The following is a 21,054-nucleotide window of genomic DNA, read 5'->3' as shown; positions in this document are numbered from 1 at the left end:
GGAGGCAGCGTAATGTGGCCCCAGAACGGAGAACTCGGTGCCCTTCAGGGAAGAGTTAACAGGACAGATGTACACGGAGAGACGTGCGATGGGAATGGGGAAAGTGAATGAATGGGCGGCATGTATATGTGACCGTAGCCGACGCCGAGTCGCTGGGTAATCCTCCCATGTCAGATTTCCGTGAGGCCAGCATGTGACTCAGAGCTTGCCACTTGACAGAATCCTGGGCTGTGCTGGTATTAGGAGGCTGGCTGCAAGCTAGGCTCCCACTGTGCACCAGCCTAGCTCCCGTCGCTGCGTGTGGGTGGGTGTGCATGCGTGTGTGAGAGGGTATACGTTTTTATGCAGTGGCTGTTTAAAGAGCTAAGCGCTGAAGCTGGATTTCCACAAGCCATCCTCACGAGCACTCCAGACATAGCAAACTTCTTCTCTTGGTATTTTTTTCTTTCTTTTTTTTATGCAAATCCCGAAAGGGGAGGAACCCCCCCAACATCCAGCCTGCGGGATTGAGATGCTTGTCTCTCACCTGTCCATGTGGGTGCCCTCTCAAGGTTAGAGCTGGAGCCATGTGGGGACCGCGGACTCTCTACCACCAGAGGAGAGGAACTGCGTGAAGAAATAGCAGCCACCGGATGAGTGAAGAGTGACTGTGCCCCGTTAACATGAACAACAGCCTGCAGGTCAACCTGCCCAGAAGCTGGGCTGCTTCAGGTGGCTCACTCCAGGAGAAGTCTGAGCACTCTTTTTTTCTTTTTTATTACTATAGGATGGAAGATGAAGCTGTCCTGGACAGAGGGGCTTCCTTCCTTAAGCATGTGTGTGACGAAGAAGAAGTGGAAGGTGAGCTCTCTGGGTCCGGGAAGTAAATGTTCACATGCATATGTCTCTGTAGATAAGAGCATCCGTCCATTTCTTGTATCTTGTATTTTTAAAGTTAAAAAAGCAGAGCTTTTCTAATGGAGTTTCATAATCTCCCCATTCTGCTTCAATACAGAAAGTAATTTAAGAACTTCATTGGACTCTCACAACCTGAGTCAGTGTAGTCCTGTGGTTTAAAAAAAGGGGGGGGGGGCGATGTCTTACTTTGTTGAATCAGGTGCCTCTTTGTGAAAAATATTTGCCAGATAGTATGAACCACCTTCCAGTGACTAATTCAAGGAAGCTGTTAGATTTATAGAAATGTATTTAGTATCTTCTAAATGTATCTTCTACTGTTCTTTCATGTAGCCCACAGGTTAGAGAAACATGTTACAGAAGGACAGTGATACCATTGTTGCCAGAAAAATGGGTCTAAGTTGAGGATGTAAAGGATGGTATCATGGGTGAGCCTTAGTGAGGAAAAGGTGGATAAGCGTTTTTTCTTAAAACCCCCCAGGACCTCTTTTGCTAATGTTTCCCCAGTGCCTGTTAAAAACCATGTAAGAGTTAAGTTTTAGCCCATGTTAATGATGCTTTCAGTGTGTCTGTCTCTTGACTTATCAATAATGTAGAATAATACTATTTATTTGATAGTGAGAAAGGACTTAATTAATATTTATTAAAGTAATTATGTGAAGGCATCACAAATATGCAAGGTGTTATAAATATTTATAATGAGATTTAAAAAATAACAGGTAGTCATAAAATTAAATGAAACTTGCAGGTGAACCATGTCATAAAATGCACCCGTTAAAATCACCCAAGAGACAATTTATACGTGTTTGGAAACTGGTCTGATTGGTGCCGTTTGTTAAACATTTAATACCTACCAAAACCTTGGACTGGGAGGGTGGTGGGGTGAGGGGAGGAGGGTGGTATTGTGGGCTCTGGAGTGATCCTCCAACCAGACAGGCCCCGGGCAGGTGATGCTCCTGTGCCACCTGGAGTGGTTTGAGCGGTGTGACCACTGTGTTTTTTCTCACGTTTCTTAGTGAATTGCTTCTGACCATGCCGGTTACAGGGTTGGTTCCCCCCTCCACCTTGCTGCTTCCTGCATTTATGCTCTTGAGACTAATAAGAATTTGATATCTAAGTTTCTTAGGGAAAAGGAAACTACAGTATTTTCTTTCATATTGTTTTACGGGTTCCTTGCACTTTTACAGCATGACTGTGGGAAAATGTCAAGTTCGTGAAAGCAAAATAGTAAAACTTTTGTCTTAAGATTCTTACAACCCGTGATGTTAAGTCTCCATTGTGGAGATTCTGTCACTGTCCCAGGGCCAAAGAGGAGATAAGGGTATTAAAGCTATAGCACATGGGTGTGAGAAGTATTATAGGATTGAACGACTAAAGTATAAAAATCAGCGAGGAAGCTTGGGAGTGAGGCGTGTGTGAGAGTGTGTGTGTGTTTTCCTTGAGAATAATGTTCTGGCTAAGTTCACAGCAGATGTAAGTCACTTTCTTGAGCTTGTAAGGTCCGTGGGATTGACAGCACCCTACTGCAGTTGGATATTGTACGTGGGGCTTCTTAAGGCTTTGACTGAGAAGTTAATTTCCTGAAGTATTTCCTTTGATTTTTCAGGCACAAAATGAAGACAACAATTTAGTGAGTAGCACACAAATTGGCAGCCAGGTTCCTTTAAGGAGAAACAAAAAAGACCACAGAAGGTGGTAGAAACATCTGTAAAATTGTTCGGCCTTGTGGTGATTGAGCTTGCCACATGGCTTTTGAGTATTTTCCTGTTCTGAGATGTCTGTTTTAATGATTATCTTTCAGGTTGGTTGGAGCCTGAGTTGATTACGGTTCTTTCAAGGCATGTTTAGTAGTTGCCTGTGGTTGAATCCTGAGGCCCTAGGGATGGTTGGTTATGTACCATCTGGTGGAGAACACCCAACAGCACTAATCTTGGAACTACAATAGGAACTCTTAGTTTCTAATTCAGTGCCCGCCCAGTGGACCCTCCCATTTTCTCACCTGGGTTCATCTGGTCGGGGTGGGAGCACTTAGATTTTATAGTATCTACGTGGAAGTGGAAAGAAGTTACAATGGACATGTTTTGATGACTCCTCCGTGGTCCCCATGATTGAGAATAAAGAAACAGATGACTTGACATCAGGACCTCTAATGAGATTCATTCCTACTTTGGGTGAGAATGTAGTCCTCAAGGACATAAGCCTGTCTCATATTGTTAATTGCTCCCAGAAGGGTGTATTTGAAGGAAAGCAAACTCTTATCTCTGTCTGAAGTCACTGAGCTCTGATACGTTTATGGCAGAAGCAAGTGCTCCAGTTTTAAGGATGAGAAATTCAAAGGTTAAAGGAGCTGGAACGCCTTACATTTCTATTATCAAACAATTTTTTTTATGCAAGCAGTTATTTCTCTTGCTTCTAGGGTAAACACGGTTGAAGCATATTGCAGCACACTTGGGAAAAGTAAACCGAACATAAAACTTTGTCTTTTGAAGTAATTTGCACAGATAAGATGTACTCCCATTAAGCGGTTATTAGGGTGACAAAGGTTCAGTAGCTCTAGTTACTTTGAAATGTCCATGGTTTTAAAATTGTTCTTAGGCCCTCAAATTTAGTGGGGGGACTGGATTTAGCTCAGCCTGAAGCAAGAAGAGCCAGGTTCCACCTAGTGCTGTGGTTCCGAGCAGGGGAGGGAGACAGATCTCAACCACGCTCTCAGTTCACCTGGTTCAACTTTACCCTCAGTGGGTGGCATGACACTTAATCCACAATCTGAAAACTAACCGAATACCATCAACTGCAAAACTCACAGAACAGCGTGAGTCAGAAGAGGAGTCATCTTCTGTTTAAATAATGAATTCATCTGTGTGGGATATATTTAAAGACCTGAACCTTGTTTCCACATAATTTGCCTTGTGCGTTTGTGTTAGTGGTGTAAAGATACACCTTTCAAAAACGGTAACCAAGTGTCAATTTTTAATCTTCAAAGTAAAGAGAAGCTTTATTTTCGTTTATTGCTCAGTAAAATAAGTCAGACAGAAAAAGTTAAGAACCATTATGATTTCACTCATACGTGAGATATAAAATGGAAAGCAATGAGTGAGCAAACAACAAAAACAGACGAAAACTCGTCGACACAGACATCGGCACGGTGGTTACCAGAGGGAAGGGGGCTGAAAAGGGTAAAGGGGGTCAAGTATGTGGTGACGGAAGATGATTTGACCTCGGGTGGTGGGCACACAGTGCAATATACAGACCATGTATCCTAGAAATGTACACTTGAAACCTATATAATCTTATTAACCAATGTCACCCCAATACATTTAATAAAAAGAAAAAAAATACAAAAAAAATAAAGAGAAGCTTTAATATCTGTTCGTTCTTTGGTTATGTTACACTGTGTGTGGTTTTGTGGAGTTAACATTTTTGGCACAGAGTGGTTACCGTAGATAAACTCATTTAAAAATTGTAACATTTAAGATATCATATTTGTTTTGGTACCAAAAGGCTCCATCCATCTCCAGCTCAGGTATGTTCACAGAATGGGTCTGTAGATGACAAATTGATGTTACCAGAATTTGCCAGAACTACCGACTGTGAGAACAGCACTTGATTTTCATTTCAAATGCACATAAACAGAGGAAACTGCCAAATTTTGAGGGGTGAACCAAAGTTGAGATAGGAAGAAAGAGCGCCAGGTAGCTCGTTCCAAACAGAAGGATATCTTATACATGTTTTATTTGTAAGAAAGTCAGCCAGGGTTTTGGATCTGTATGATGTAAACAGATTACTTAATAATCTCCTATTTCGCAATCGGGGAAAGGAGCAAACTCCACCTTATCCTTTGAGATAAGGCCTTGGCTCTGCGGGGCTAGGTCACTCCCCAGCAAGCCTTGGCAACTCTGACGTTACGAGGAGGGGCCTTTTCTTAACAGCAAGTCTAACCAGCAACTCTGGAAGCATGAAGTCCAGAGAGACAGTATTGGCTGAAGTGTGTCTCCACTTCTGAGGTCCATGCGAAGCTGAGGCCAGAAGGAAGTGAGCTCTCATCCGTCCAAATGGAAGAGTAATTATGCAGATTCCCAGGTCTACTGGATGGATATTAAGAGAGTATTGCTGAAAATGCATGGAATTCTCCCGGAGAAATACTTTTAGGGAAGTAAAAGTAAAAAAAGAAAAAAATAGGACACTATTTGGAGCAGAATAAATATTTACCAAATATTTGTTAAAAGAAAGAGTGAATAAATGAATATGTAATATAAACCAATAAAGCCTATGTAGAATTACTTTATAGACTACTCTAAAATCTTTAAGTTTTTAGTTAGAAATTTGGTTCTCAGGAGTCTTGGTCAAATGAGGTAACCTAGTTTCTGGTGGTCCTATCGTTGCTGTTGCTCCTGTTTGAGTTTGCAAAGATGATTGACATTTATGTCATCTATATATTTATATTGATAAGAAAAAGAAGTCTCTAAAACACCTCTCTGCCTTATTTTATTTCCTTCTCCTATCTTTTGAGGAGAGAGACAAAAGGATGAAATGGTAGCTTTTGTCTTTTTGGAAGGCAGGATCTCAACATTTTACAGACGTGAAATCATAATGACTTAAACCTGCTTTTCACGAGGGGATGTTAGGATGATGTATTTATGTGTATTGGAGGAGGTAGTAGTCTAAAGAAAAGGTGGGGCCTGGTAGACATTTGTTAGTAATTACCGTGGTAAAAAATGTCATTGCTGAGGGGTGAATGAGAGCCCGCTGGATGGGAGGGAGGGGCCGAGTCGGGCTGGGCTATTCTGAGCCCCGGGTGTAAGTGTCCGGTTGCATTTTGCTGACCTCTTCTCTGCTGCTCGCTCTAATTTCTCAGAAACAGTGTGTGCAGAGGAAACACTTGGACAGATATGGCTGAAGGAAAAGCCTGCTTAAAAGAAACAATGTGCCCACACATTGGAGGCTTTAAAGAGATGTGACGAGGCGTTTAAGGGTTGACACTTGAACTTAGGTTTCCCAGAGCAGCTCGAGCCCTGCAGCCTTTCCCCAGCACCCTGCTGCTTTCTCCCGGCGGCCGCAGCCGGAAGCCCACCGGAGGCCCTGAAGCAGGCGGCACTGAGCTCGGGAGCTGCCTGACACCTCCTGCTGGGTCAGTGAGATTAAATACTTGTCTGCGGGCGTCTTACGGTTCAAGGAAACCTGATGATAATGCCGTGGGTTTTTGAAACCGGAATCAGATGTCCCTTTCCAGAGCTTTCCAATTGTAGAGCATTCCCTGGTAGGATAGTATGGGCTAAGGCCTTCTTGAAGCCACTTTCTCTTTTTGTATTATTTATTATTTTTATTTTTTGTTATCCTCATTAGAGGATATTTTTTCCATGCTTTTCTGAGAGTGGAAGGAAGAGCGTGCCTGCGGGGGGCGGCGAGCACAGGACGTCGATGTGTGAGAGACAGTTAATTGGTTGCCTCCCACACACACCCGACTGGGGCCGGGGATGGCGCCTGCAACCAAGGCACTCCTATGGCAATAAGCCATGCAAAGTTGAGCTTGGCACTTGGGTGGTGTTTAGCAAGAATGCAGAAATTCTGAAGCGGGCGGTACACTTGCAGCACTTTTGTCTATAGATCTCTTTGTCTAAAGTTTCATTTTAGAAGCTTTGTATCTGGTCATATATCTGGTTTGGTTTTTTTTGGGGGGGGGCTCTGTGCCATTTGTTTTATTAATGGGTTCTTAAAGCAGAGTGGTTAAGCATCAGTTTGGGACTAGAAGTTGGAAACTGTGTTGCTGAATCATTGCGTAAGCGAAGGACAAGGCTCACAGTTTGGGGTTCAGGTTTCTTGCTCTGTAAAGTGGGAACAGCGGAGCGGAGCGTGCCATTCCCCGTAGAGCTGTTCGGGTCATCACCAGGAGCAACGTTGCCGCCGTCCCTGGCTTTAGGAACGGGCGTGCTTTATGCCCGACCACTCTCCCTTCTCTTTTCTTAAGGATCCTAACAGCCTCACCGATCATTTTGATTTTCACCAGTAATTTAACATCATTCCAAAAGTTGTAACTGGCCTGAATGATTTTTATTTGCTCAATTCATTTTTATCAACATCTAACGTTTGCCTTCCTAACCATGCTTACCTCGTGCTTCTGGTCTGGGAAAGGCAAGCTAGCCTGGTCAAGGGAAGGTTCCCAGGGCCCGCTGTCTGTTTCTCTTTGAGCTCATTCTGATTCCCTTTAACCTCGGCGCGAGATCTGATTTTCGTGGTTAGACTGCTCTGATACACGTTGCCTCTAATTTGCCACTTTTCCAAGAAAGGCGTATTAACTAATACAGGATAAAATACGGATGCGTGCCCACGGCCTAATAAAGCACGCACGTCTTCTCCGTCCAGGCAGCAGATTGACGTGTGCAGTACTTTCCCACTCAGGAAGAGCACCCAAAGTTTTATTATGTGTATGTTAATGTATCTCAACATACTTTATAAGATACACAAGCTATTTTGTAATTTAGGTGCCAATTAAGTGAGAATATGCAATAGTATAGGAATAATACTAGGTGTTTGAACCTGAGCAAAATACTTCCCCACTTTTATTATTGCAAGATTCAGAATCATTGGGGGAATGGAGAATTGGGACTTACGAGGGAGGGTAGAGTAAGAATAGAATAAAGCTGCAGAGCTCAGCCGAGTCTTGTTGCTGTGGTGAGCTTGCTGGTGGGATGTTGTTTTGTTACGTTTTACTTTACTTCTTTGGCTGATTGCATTTAGGGCACTGAGGTAAGAGCCTGTCATGACAGGTCACAGAAGGTTCCAAACATTCTACCCGAGTGAAACTGGAATCAGACGTTCCCAGCGTTGCTGCCGATTGCCCGGTGGGATGAAGGTGAAGGCAGGGAGGGTGGTGAGTGAGAGCCTGGAACCAGCAGTCCGCACAGGGGGCTGAAATAACCCCTTCCCTGAACAGCTGCAAAACCTTTTCAATCTAGTTAATTGTTTTTACTTTTCTGGAGACTTAGAATGGGAAGGCAGCTATTCTATGTGCTTTATCCAGTGTGTTCACCTTTCTTTATACTCTGTTGACTTTGAAAGGAGAACAGACTCTTCCTAAACATCTTCAGACATTGTTTTGCTGACTTCGTGGTGGAATGCTCAATAACCTTTACCAGACCAAAACTTCTGGAAGTAAAAATAAGTTTTGAATTTTAGTAATATTGGCCAATGTATCAGCTTTAGAGGGTCAGAACCGCAAATTTTATAGATTGGTTAAATTACCATCCCAGCCCCAGTTGATTATTAAATTTTCAGCAAGTAATTCTATCCCTACGGAAAAATAAAGAAAATGTCTTCAATGTAGAGCAGCGATTATCAACTGGTGCGCCATAAGAATTTTTAAAACATGCAATACCTGACTAGTTAGTCAGGGGCACTGACCTCTTTTCCTTAGATTGTCAAATTAAAAAATGACAAGAGCCAACACAACAATAGTCTTCCGGTGTGAATGAGTCATGATTATAGCTATTTTTTTTTTTTGTCAGATTGGCAAAAAATACAATATATTTTTTGATGTGCTGCAGAATTTTAGTAATTAGTTTATGTGTGCCATGAGCTGAAAAAGTTTGACAATTGCTGATGTAGAGTGAAAGCTATAATTGAATCCAGTGGATACACATATTTGGCAAATTCAGTCGGTGTCTGATGGTTCAGCTACTTTTTTTCAGTCTGTGTTGTGAGTTAGAGAATGCCGTGAGAACCAGAAGCCGCAGGACCTGTTTCTGTTCCTGGCTCTGTCTTCCCTTTCCGGGTGACACAAGGCCGATCGTACTTGTGTAGTTACATTTCCTTCATGCAAAGTGCACTTGACCTCTCTCCTTACCCACCTACCAGCGATGCTCTAAGGATAATACTGAAAAATATATTGATATTTGGAGGAATCAACCATTGACAAATTAATTTCTAAATCTTGCTTTTTGGTACAAAGAATTAGTTGCACCTCCCTCTTTCCTAGTTTTGCTAGAAGTAGAAAACTAATTTGAAATCCCCAGGATGAAGCCTACCATTTAAGATGATATCTCCCTTGGATATTGTTCCTGTAGGTAATTTATGTTCAACACTTTCTGGCCAGTGGTCGCTGTGACTGCAGAATGCTTCCAGATGAAAGCTGATACCGGTAACCAGTAATCAACACAGTGGTTGATTAGTATCTGTGTTAACGGTTCTTATTACTGATGGACAGTGCTCCTCCCCCCTTTAAGCTTGTGCAAATGGCAGGAACAGTTGCAGATACAAGCTCTACTATGTTTCTTTCCTAGGCTCTTCTCTATTGACTGTGATAAACGTATTCTAGTTAGGGCCACGGTTAGTCAGATCAACCAGTCGCTATTAGGGACACGAGATTGGTTGAGATGACAGTTTACGGAGTGTATCTCTTCCGTGTAGTGACATTAAGCTGAGACCCGAAAGATGAAGAGGAATTGAAAAGGTCGAGAATGAGGGAAGCATCACAGGCAGGTGGTGCAAAGGCCCCGAGGTGAGAAAGCAGCAGCCTGTGTGAGAGGAGGAAAGAGGCCCATGTAGCTGGACCATGGGAACAGGGAGAGCACGGCCTGGGGAATGTGGAGGCTGGAAACACTGTTTTCCTCCCACCTTATAATTTCTTCTAGCAGGGCTAATACTCAGATGAGCAGAGACAGACCAACAGAAGAAAATATCCAAAGTTTATTATGCAAGTGCCCATTTGAGGTGCCATAAGAACGGGACCAGGAATTGCTCTGGGCGTTTGAGGCTTACATGCCATTGTGGACAGAGGAGAAAAGGGGGCAGGGGTCTGCGATTTCAAAGGGGAAATAAGCAGACTGGTAGCTGAGACAGAGCTGGAAGTGTGATAAAAAACTCCTGTTTGTCTCTGGCTGGTGTGGCTCAGAGGTTTGGGCATAATTTCTGTCCGTGGAAGGCTTGCTGGTTAGATGCCCCATTAAGGCTCATGCCCAGGTTGCAGGCTCGATCCCTGGTCGGGGGCGTGCAGGAGGCAGCCGATGGATGCTTTTCTCTCTCTCCCTCCCTCCCTCTCCCTTCCTCTCTCTAAAAAATCAATTAAAAAAATTTGTTGATTTACAAAAAATGTATTGATTTACCAAAAATTCCTGCTAGGCAACTGAGAAACAGTGGGACACAAGGCGGGGATCTACCTGCCAGGCGCCTGCTTGGATCTTTCCTACCTAAGGCTGAGTGAAGGTGCTAAGTTCCCTCCAGGCGCAGGCCTTCCCGCCTGAACCCCTTAGGCGGGAGAGGAGGAAGGTCAAAGGTTCTTCCCCAGGCTTTTGTTTCTCAATAACCAGCTTAAAAACCAATATCCCGAAAGACACATTTTGAGGAGGCAAACCTTTGGTCCCCTTCGGGTGGAGAGGACCCAGGGAGCTCATGGCCGACACGCTGTGCTGAAGCCTTAGGATTTTGCGTGTGCACCGGGAGCTGTGGCAGAGGGTTTTAAGCCGGGAAGTGACAAGACAAAATCTGCGTGTACAGAAGGTCTCTGGGTGATGGGACAGAGTGAGGAGAGGACTGCACCGGGCGCCCCCGCGTGCCAGCGTTTGGGGGCAGAAGGAGCACTTGTAGAAGCTGAAGGAAATCCAGGAAGGGGCACTGCGGGGCCGAGGCCAGGGCGCTTGGGTGAGCGAGCGCGGTGCGGGCAGGGCCCGGGGCCGCCTGCGGGCGGGTAGGTGACCCCAAAGCAGCCAGTGGATTTGGTGAGCGAAGGCGATTGGTGGCCTTTGTTAGCAGTCTGGGTGGCGCCGTTAGGAAAGAGCCGGGTCGGAATAGACGGGAGCGGCCAGAGGGAAAGCGGTGAGAGTGAGAAGCGGGGAAGACGGTTCCAGAAATGGCAGAACATTGTGGCCATTTCCCACGTGCTCCATTGCGCTTAAACGGTTACAATGCTTCGCACTGCCGTAGAGATTTTAGGGCTGGAAAAGGCCCGAGAGGAAATTTGGCCCAACACTCTCACCTCACCGATGGACTGCTGGGCAGGAGGGGTTCAGGTACTTTGCTTGTGGTGACACCGAGTCATCGGAGTACCAAGGAGGGAGAGGCAGGCTCCCTGGCTTTCCCAGGGCAGGGCTCTTCCAGAAACAGAGCGCTTGCGGCCTGTTCCCTCTGGAGCAGGAAGGGACTTCAGCGGGGAGGTGGCTGAGAGCTAGAAGCAGCACCGGGAGGAATCGGGAGTGGGAAGAGAGGAGGAAAAGGAAAGGTACTGGATGGAGTCAGAGTGCCGTCACCAGTAAGTCCACAAAGGACGCGAGCTGGCAAGGGTGTGCAGGAAGGGGACCGGTGCCCTGCTGGTGGGAATGCAGACGGGTGCAGCCACCGTGGAAAACTGTGGAGGGTCCTCAGAAATTAAAAATGGAGCTGCCGTTTGACCCCAGTGATTACACTTCTGGGGATTTATCCAGAGAAACCCAAAACACTGATTTGAGAGAAGGTATGCACCCCTGCGTTCATTGAAGCTTTATTACAGTAGCCAAGATGTGGAGGCAGCCCAAGTGCCCATCAGTAGACGAGTGGATAAAAATGTAGTGGTACAGGAATATTGGCCACAGAAAAGAATTAAATCTGCCCGGCCGGGTGTGGCTCAGCGATTGAGCATCGGCCTAGGATCCAGGAGATCGCGGTTCGATTCCCAGTCAGGGCACATGCCCGGGTTGTGGGCTCGATCCCCAGGGAGGGGCCATGCAGGAGGCAGCGGATCAGTGACTCTCTCTCATCAGTGATGTCTCTCTCTCCCTCTCTCTCCACCTCTCCCTTCCTCTCTCTGAAATAAAAAATATATATATATATTTAAAAAAAAATTAAATCTTACCATTTGCAACAACATGATGGACCTAGAGGGTATTATGCTCAGTGAAATAAGTCAGTCAGAGAAAGAAAGACACCATATGATGTCACTTATATGTGGAATCTAAAGAACAAAATAAATTAAAAAACAAAACTGAAACAGATTCAGAGACATAGAGAGAGAACTGGTAGTTGCCAGAGTGGTAGGGGGGTTGGGAGACTGGGGGAAAGAAGTGAAGGGATTAGAAAGACGCGAAGAGATTGAGAAGTACAAACTAGTACAGTAGTTAAAAATAGTCATGGGGATGTGAGTAAAGCATAGGGCATATAGTCAGTAACATTGCAGTAACTATGGTGCCAGTTGGGGTACTGGAAATAATGAGGGGAACATATATAAAGTGCATGATTGTCTAGCCACTAAGCTGTACACCCGAAACCAATACTAAATAAAATAGGAAAAAAAAAAAAGGAAAGGTGTTGGAAGAGCTTATGAAAAGGTGGGAGAGAAAGAAGACACAGGCCTGGCCGGCCTCCTCGTTTGAATGACTGCAGGTGGTCAGCGGGAGGACAGATGTCACAGCCAGAACTTCTTCATATTGTGGAGCAGTTTATGCAACTGAGGGTTGTGCACTTAGAGAATTTTTAAAATTGATTTGAGAGAGACAGACAGACATCAATTTGTTGTTCTATTGTATGCATTTGTTTGTTGATTCTTGTATGTGCCGTGACTGGGGATTGAACCTGCAGCCTTGCCATATCCATTGGACGACACTGACTAACTGGGCTCCCGGCCAGGGCTAGCCTAGGTATTTTCAAATAATTTCTCACTGAACAATAAAGTTGTATTTTTTAAAAGATATTAACCAACTCTGACTTTTTATAGTGCCGGTCAGTTTTGCCTCTATTGTAAGCTATTAGTAATAGACGCTGTATTGAAACCTTAACTTCAGTGCATAGTTTTAGAGCCCTCACATTTATCTAGAGACTTTAGAACGATTTTACTTAAAAATGGGCACTTTAAGGTCAGGTGCAGAAGTTTACTGAGCTAAAGGACAGACGTCGACTCCCCTTTGAGACCTTTTTTCTGTAGCTGTTTGTTTTCCTAGAGATTGCTATCATCATCATCATCATTAAATATTAAAAGTTCTGTGCTCAGTAAATACCAGGTAACAAGCTGAGATTTCTTATCGGTCTTGCTTGGGGAACCTCAGGTCACCTTAAGGATTTCTGAGGTGCTTTCAGCGAATAAAATTCCCATGTAGTTCAGTGGAAGAAAAGTATTTCCCTGTGTTTCATAGCTTTTACCATTTATTTTCTTGCATGCTTGAGCCTAAGTGTAATTTGTAGCATTAATATTAAAATAGACTACTCACAGCATTCAGAATGATCTGTAAAAAAAAATTACATATGTAATTATCTATTAATAAACATAAGCATTTTTTTTTCTATGTGAAAAGTTGCTTTTATCCAAAATATAAAAACAGAAATCATCCCTTGTCCTGAGTAGTGATGTGTGTTTGGAGTGTGCACCCTCCAGCAAACATTTCATCAAGTGCTGACCCGCCCCAGTTGACTGCAGAATTACAACCTGCCTTTTGAAGAGGCTTTTCTTTCCATGAGCCGGTATTTATGCCCAAGTAAATTAGCAATGTTACTTTGATTATAGCTTATGAGAGCTGCTTATGGACACTCTCATGGATTGTGAGTAATGAGCTAACAAGTTATTTATATTTCATTTATTAGAGTGTTTAGGATTATGCATACTGATCTATTTCTTATTATACAAAGTGCCAAACACACAATCTCTGTGGCATCTAGATTTACGATTCTGTTTAAGGATTTTTTAGGCATGTACTTCTAAAAAAATCTTTGAGATTTCTTTTTGGCCCAAGAAGTAAAGTTTTTATAGCATCTTTTTATGATCTATTACTCACCAGTTAGGGTCTTTGCCTCTTCTGCGTTTTTTCTTTTCATAATTAAAAAGAAATAATAAATATCTCTCCACTTTGCTTCCCTCCCTTACATCCCTCTTGGCGATAGCCGTAACAAGTTTTAGGCATCTTGGCGTAAGAACAGGTTACTTTTGGTAAGCCAGGGACGGTGGTATTTAAGTCACATTATATGATGTAAAGTGCAAGTGTTGTAGAATCTTTGCTTTGAACTAGAGAGAAAAGAAATTCAGTTGGTTATAGAAAGAGCAATACTGTGGATAAAAATAAAGTTTGGAACGTCTCTGTGTTTAGAGATGTATCTAGGAGGCTGGGGGTGACTGGGGGCCCAGAAGTCTACCTTCCCCACAGTCACCCCAGCCCTCACCATCCTCTACCCCCAGTACTGATATCTCAGGCTATAAAATATATATATATAATGTATATACTGCTTTTTTCCCAAGGGGCTAATGTGAAGGGAAAATAAAGTGAATGTATAAAACGCACGTCTGAAACTGCCTACCCACTGCAGGTTGGCCCCAGATTTGTCTCTTCTGTCTCTAGCAGCCAGCGTGATGAAGGACATACAGCCAGTTGTGAGACGGATAGTATAAATATAGTGGACGTCACAACAAAACAAAAACAAACCGTTCCCGGAGGGTGGCGGAGTGCTCGCTGGCCTGGTATTGACACCCGAGAGCGACTTCTGTGGGATTTCACGAGTTAGCTGGGGACCGTATCTGCCCTCGGCTTCCCTGCCCCTGGATTCTTGGCTCGTGTGGTGTGGATAATGGTGTTTAATTTGTGCAGTTGTGAGGAGTAAAAGATACGAGAGACCCGGCCAGAACCTGGCACAGTTTTAAGTGCCCGATAAATGGTTTGTATCTGTATGTGCTGTACACACAGCACCGTTCCTGTGGGAGCTAATAGGGCCGTCTTGCCTGTGGAGGCCGGAGCTGGCAGCCACCAGTCCCCCGCAGGGTGTCGCCTGGGGTAAACCCCACTGGTTCGGTGGGTTTAATTCTGCAAAGTCTTCAGTCTCCTTGGTAGCAAAGTGGGCGCCTGTGAAAGGCTCTTCCACGCGAGTGGCTCCGGGGCGACTAAGTGTTGGGGTGGCCTGGGGCCTGCACGCACGGCAGCAACCGTCAGTGACGCTAGTTGAGAAATACCTTAGGAATCCGGAGAACTGGACGTGCTGGCGGCTCAGTGCCTCGTCTTTGCACCGAGGTGGAGCAGGTGAGGGTGGGGAGAGACCAGGGTGCCCGCTGACGATTTCTGACGTTCAGAGATAACCCAGAAAGCCGTGTTTGGTTTCTCTCCATTGCACTGGCTGTGGGGTGACTGTGAGATAGTCCCAAGACATTCAGAGTTTCTGGGGAGTCTGCACCATCTGCCAGAAACAAGCAGGGGGGTGTTTATCTGAACCCGTGACACCGAGGCCACTGCCAAGGCCAGGACTGAGTACCCTGCGACTCGCACCTAAGTGTCCTCGTTTTTCTTTACAAAAGTCCGAGTAGCAGGAACGGAACCTTTATTTTAGTAACATTTTAAACAGTTGCCTTTTCCTCTGTGAATTATCGTTATTTAAAAAATATTTGCTGCTGCTTTTTACACTATTTTCAGAAGCAGTTTAACTGACGTTTCTAGCGAGATGATTTTTTTTTTTAAAGCCTAAAATTTCCTTGTACGTTTAGCAGGTAACCGTCCCTCATTCTCTGGGTGTCGTACTGTTTTGTAGACCCCTGCTGGATTGGAGAGCTTGCCTGTCAAGTTTCTCATTTTCATTTTACATGTGAAATGATTGTACACCCTCAACCTCTGGCTTTCTTAAGAGCTTGCTGTCATTTTGTGATTTTAACAATAGCCATCAACCTTCATGATGGGTCTCTGAGACAGGTACAGGCGTTTTAATGAAAATAAATGCGGAGGTGCACCTGGGATGGCCTTAGCAGTCGCCTGCCTTCGTCAGCCAGGCTGCTTCTGTGGGTCCTGAAGACAGGTCCCCGGGGGGGGGTGCGAATGCTTACGTTCCAGCTCATTTTACTTCTGCTATTTTTGTTGCTTAGCACATACAGCTTCTGAAGTAAGGGCCCCCAGGAGAGCATGCCTGAGCCCCACTCGCCAAAGCCAGGCTGGCCTTGCTGCTCTCACGGGCAGGCCAGCTGAGGTGCACAGAGGCCGAGGGGTAATCAGTGGAACAGGCGCTGTTCCTGAAGTTTCGCCCTGGGACCATGTTCGTTTTCCTTTATCTGGACACAAGGCAGAAAGGGGAGTTTTAGTTGCCAGGACCGCGTGTGTGTGTGTGTGTGTGTGTGTGAGAGTGTCTGTGCGCGCGAGGATGCTTTGAGCTTAAGATCGCTCCGTTCGGGCCATGGCTCCCTCCGGCAGCTCTTGAAAGCTTACCTTCCTCACTCGGGGAAGACTGCTCTTTTGTTGTCGTTTTTGTTTTGTGTTCTTTATTCTCACTGGAGGATATTTTTCCGTTGCCTTTTCAGAGAGAGTGGAAGGGAGAGGGAGAGAAACATCGACGTGAGAGAGACATCGATGGGCTGCCTCCCGGGCCCGCCCTGCCCGGGGCGGGCGTCGAGCCTGCAGCCGAGGGACGTGCCCTTGGCTGGCACCGAACCCGGGACTCGTCAGTCTGCGGGCCGACGCTCTAACCACTGAGCAGAACCCGCCGGGGCAGGGAATATGGTTTTTACTGTACTGTGAGGATTCCCACAAAATTCACAGCCACGTGGGCGCCAGGGAGCTGCAGCTTCCCAGAGCCTCACCGGACGCCTGGCGCGCCTAGGGGCGGTCGTGGGGGGTGGGAGTGGCAGCCGGGAGCCACTGCAAGTGGCCACGGAGGGTCTGATTTTGAGCTGGTGGAAATGTTCCAAGCTTGGACAGTGGTGATGGTCACACAGCTCCGTAGACATACTAAACGCCACTGAATTGTACCCTTAAAAAGTGAGTGAGTTTTATGACATGTAAACTCGACCTCAGTAAGACTGATAAAAAGCCCCTGAAATTTGGGCTGTCTTGAAAGGAGCCGCATTTCTAGCTCGGCATCATGCCTGAGGAAGCGTCCCCACCTGCTGAGTGCGGGACTGAGTGGGGGCTCGGAGGCAGGAGCTGGAGGGGCCGGCACCAGCAGAACTCGCTCGCAGGGCGGGGGGCCTGCGGCCCAAGCGGGAGTAAAGCGGCTCCGCTTCTCTGGTGAGGAACTCAGGTAGGTTCCAGAAGTACGGTGCGCTGCTCCCTGTGGGCTCTGAAAGCTTGCTTGCTGAAAAGCTCGAACTCTTTCATTTGGTGACCACCACCAGCACTTTATAGCCAGACACTGTACCTTAAAATCCTACCCGTCCATGGAGACTGCCCGTGAATGATTTATCAGATGGCCTGTACAGATGTAAATGTATTAGAGCATGTTTCCAAATAATATCCATATAACTAATGTAGCCTAACTGCCATTTTTTCTTAATTGCCATTATTTATTAAGATATAGAAAATAGTTAATGCGACAGGTTTTAAAAACTTTTCCAACTTAATTTTTTTATGATGCATTCCTAATTCCGGAATGAAGGCAACTAAACTTTCACTGTTTGCTTTACTCAAGAAGTTGGTTGGCTTTGCTTACATATATTGTGTGAAACTTTAGATAACGCAGCAGGACTCTCTCGGTAACTGGGGCGCAGGAAACAATTGACACTGTTGCTTAATTCACATTGTTTCTGAGACATTTCCTACTTGCTAGTGTACTATAACTTTCCCATGAGAACAATTTGCTTGCAAATGGTTAGGCCTGATACAGGTCTCATTGGTGCACCTTCTGGGAGGAGAATTTGACGGCACTTCGTAGTAGTTGCGTTGGGGGGTGTGTGTGTGTTGCTGGGGGGAGGGTCACGTTTTAGGTAGATATCTCCAACTTCATTCCAGGTGGCAAAGGTTTTCTTCTGAGTGCTGACCCATCACTCTGGGTTCTGCATTCCTTAGTTGGAACCTTTCTTGAAGGAGCATAGAATTGTTTTCATCCTTCCAGTTCAGGGAAAGACCCCTGTGAGTTATGGTGTTCTTAGATATGCCGAATGAGTTGCTGGGGAAGGCAGTTCACAGCAATTTATATCAGACCCACGGCATGTTGGAGTATTACTTGTGGGTGTGGGATATCGTCTGGGGCACTGTAGAGTGGTCATCAAGGAATAATTCCAGAATGGGAGAGGAAACCCATACTGAGATACTCTAATTTGTAGTTAAAAAAAAAAGTTTCTATATTACCTCCGAAAAGGTGATTCCTACATTAGGAGTTATGCTGTTTATAAAGTGAAAGTAAAAGTTTCCCAATTTAAAAAAAAAAAAGCTGTGGAACTTTGAGTTCCTTTTTTCCTGCCTTATCAGATTTTATTAAAATAATACCACTTGTCAGTTTTGCAGCTCCTTCCATCCAGAGAACTAAAAGCACTTCACAGTCTTTTCTCCTCATGCTTTTCTCTTCAAGGCAATTTTTGCTGGACTGGGTTTATTTTTATCGTTGCCACAACCAGTTTTTTAGAAACTTTTGGGAACGAAAAAAGAAAAATGAGAATGGCACTGTGGCTGACATTCATTTTAGCTGCTTCCGAGTGTGAATGTTTGAGTGTTTCTAAAATCTCTCCAAGCACATCTTATTTTTTCTCAGTTTGCCCCAGTTCTAAGTGTCTATTCTGCTGATTGGGTAAAAAAAAAAATAAAAAAAAATAGTGTTAACGTAAAACATTATACCCAGCAGAATGACTCCTTGGACTTTGAGTTAGATCTTTATTTTTTTGTTGCTCTAAGAGCTCCTTTTTCAACAACCTGTTGAGTGTAATCACAGACTCAGGGGAGGTTAGAGCTAGAAGGGCCTGTGGGGTCGCCCAGTTTAAGTCTGTCATTAAGACAAATGGTGAGCTTGAGGCCTAGAATGGTTAAGGGACATTCTCAAGGTCGTGGAGCTAACTGATGGCAGCAGTCTGACTAGAATCGAGGATTTCTGATTTCTGGCACTCTTTGGTTTTCCTAAACAAAAGTAATCTCTCTGTCTAGAAACGAGAGGACACCCTCCCAGAATCTCGGTGCCACCCAACAGGCTGAATTGCACCCTAGCTAACTGAAAATTGGGAGGAGATTTTATTTTTCTAGTTGGAGCTTGTTTGTCAAATACAGAATGGTAATGTTGAATTCGTAGACATTTTTTTCTGACCCGTGGCTCTTGTGCAATTTATATGCAGCACAGGATGTGATTTCAAAGGATTGGTGACCTCTGTTCCTTCCTTTAGGCCACCACACCATCTACATTGGGGTCCACGTGCCGAAGAGCTACCGGAGAAGGAGACGTCACAAGAGAAAGACAGGGCACAGAGAGAAGAAGGAAAGGGAGAGAGTCTCTGAGAACTACTCCGACAAGTCCGACGTGGAAAACGCCGATGAATCCGGCAGCAGCATCCTAAAGCCGCTCAGTGAGTACTCCGTGGGCGCTGCACCTCCGCCTGCCTCACTCCTACACCCTGGGGAAAGACGCTTTCTGGGTCTTGTGACTAATGGGGTGGATGCAATCATAAGGGGACGGTCTCCTCTAAAGGGTCATGTCTGTGGAGATGCTTTTCTTGGCCCAACAGGCTTGTCTAGGAGGAGACTTGGTAAAATTCTGAGTTGGTCAGAAAAATATTTGACAAAGTTTAGGCATGACTGTGTATACTACATTTTGACTAGTGAAATAGGGCAGAGTATTATAGATGGTACTTAACTACAGTAATCAACAGTAACTGAAAGATTCTTAAAGACATTTTTGGATTGTTTCTGCTTAGAAGTAGGTTCCATTGAGGCAGTAGGTCAAGATGAGAATTATATATATATGTGTATATGTATATATGATACTTACAGGGTTATAGATGACGTTAACCAGATCATGGGTTGGGTTGCTAATTTAAAAAGGGATAGTGGAAAAGCGTCCTGTAAGTCATAGGAGAATGCAGAATGGAGTGGCATAGCTCTTGAAATGTTAAACATATTAGATGTCGTACTCTGGATGGAAGTGTGACTAAGAACAGAGTAACAGGCGGTCAGAGAACACCCTTGGATTCAAGTGAGTGGGGGAGGTGTGTTTAGGTGCATGTGTATGTTGCTCTTGTGTCTTTTGATGTGGAGAATATTTGGCTATCTGGGTAACCCTGTGTCTGAAGTGAGAATGAATATGTGCAGTAGAAGCAAGAAACAGTAGGAACACATGCCAGTTTGGGGAGATTCCCCAACAGGAGTTGCATAGTGACAGCTTTTTGTGTTGGCAGAGCTCCATGCAGGCTTCGTCTCTTTGCTACAGTTGCAGGAATAGGGAACCTGCCATAAAATGCATTAGGGGTGTCACAGGTGAAGATCTGGTTCAGTCGTTGCGGGTGATGAGAGGCCAGATTAGAATTCACAGCTCAGGAGTGTTGAAAAGTGAGTTTACAGAGTTAAAGTAAAGAGGGTGTGAAGTGTCGTGCTGTGAATCTGCTGTAGTCTCGCTGTCGGAACGGAGCAGGTGGCTCCGTGCTGGGAGGGGCGGTGCAGATGGACACCAGAGTAAAGACACACGCGAGGCGAGTTTGGAGATAGACCTCTGAGTTAAAATTTAAGGGTGTTAGAATAAATGTGAGACAGGAGGGACCTGAGGGCAGGAGACAGGAGTTATGTACTTGTCGTTGGGATGTTAAGAATCTGAAGGATTCCTTCATATATTGACTAACAAACAACAACCCTTAACCGTCCCCCCCCCCCCCCCCCCCCCCGCCAAATGGGTCTGTTTCAGGTAAACTCCTTGAAATGCAGATAAAAAAAGGTCACAGTTAATAGTGTGGAGGAACAAAAGATAATATCCCTTTCCAGATAAATTACTGCCGTCTATCTTGATTTGCTAACGTTTCGGAAGGCCTGAGCCAGAATCAGAGGTGCCGTCCCAGTTAGCTGATGGCACAGATGCTTGTTCTTTCCCGTGTGGCTTCGGTGCCCAGGCAGGGCTTCCCGAGAGTGAATGCATGCTTTGACTCTCGCGTTTGGAGCTCTGCGAAGGAAACTCGGCCCTGTTCCCCCCTCCGAGCTCAGCCGCAGCTCCAAGTCCGTGCACGGTCTTCCTCCAGTGCGGTGTCCGAGCTGGCGTCCCGCCGTGCGACACAGGAGACACGTGTGAGGAGCGTGGTACCGAGCAGCGGGGAGAGAGGCTGGGCGGAAAGTGAAGCAGTGAAGCAGGAGGGAAGACAAGGGGGTGCGGAGGTGGTGTGGGGTGGGCGGCGGAGAGGAAAGTTAGATTGTGCTCTTTCTTAAAAATAATCCTCTTGCCTCCTCCACGGTGCGCTTTTTTCCCCTGAGTTAGCAGCTGCCGTCCTCTGAGGGTTGCCCGGAGCGTGGGTGGGAAGGTGGTCCTCAGTGACACAGGCTCTGGAAACACAGCAGACTTCCCAGC

The 21,054-nt window shown here is 45.3% G+C and overlaps 1 protein-coding gene across 1 annotated transcript in view; it reads left to right on the top strand.

The window, feature by feature from the left end:
- Positions 1–492: 492 nt before the first annotated feature.
- Positions 493–21,054, top strand: part of SLC4A4 (solute carrier family 4 member 4) — a 249,657-nt gene continuing 229,095 nt past the window's right edge. The window contains exons 1-2 of the mRNA XM_016207089.2: positions 493–840; positions 18,896–19,075. Of these exons, the coding sequence (XP_016062575.1) occupies positions 663–840; positions 18,896–19,075 (358 nt within the window). The 5' untranslated portion in view covers positions 493–662. The remainder of the gene's footprint in view (positions 841–18,895; positions 19,076–21,054) is intronic.

The sequence above is a fragment of the Miniopterus natalensis genome, chromosome 1 (assembly GCF_054644295.1).
Source record: "Miniopterus natalensis isolate mMinNat1 chromosome 1, mMinNat1.hap1, whole genome shotgun sequence".
Taxonomy (NCBI): Eukaryota; Metazoa; Chordata; class Mammalia; order Chiroptera; family Miniopteridae; genus Miniopterus; species Miniopterus natalensis.
This window is presented reverse-complemented; position numbering and strand designations above follow the sequence as displayed.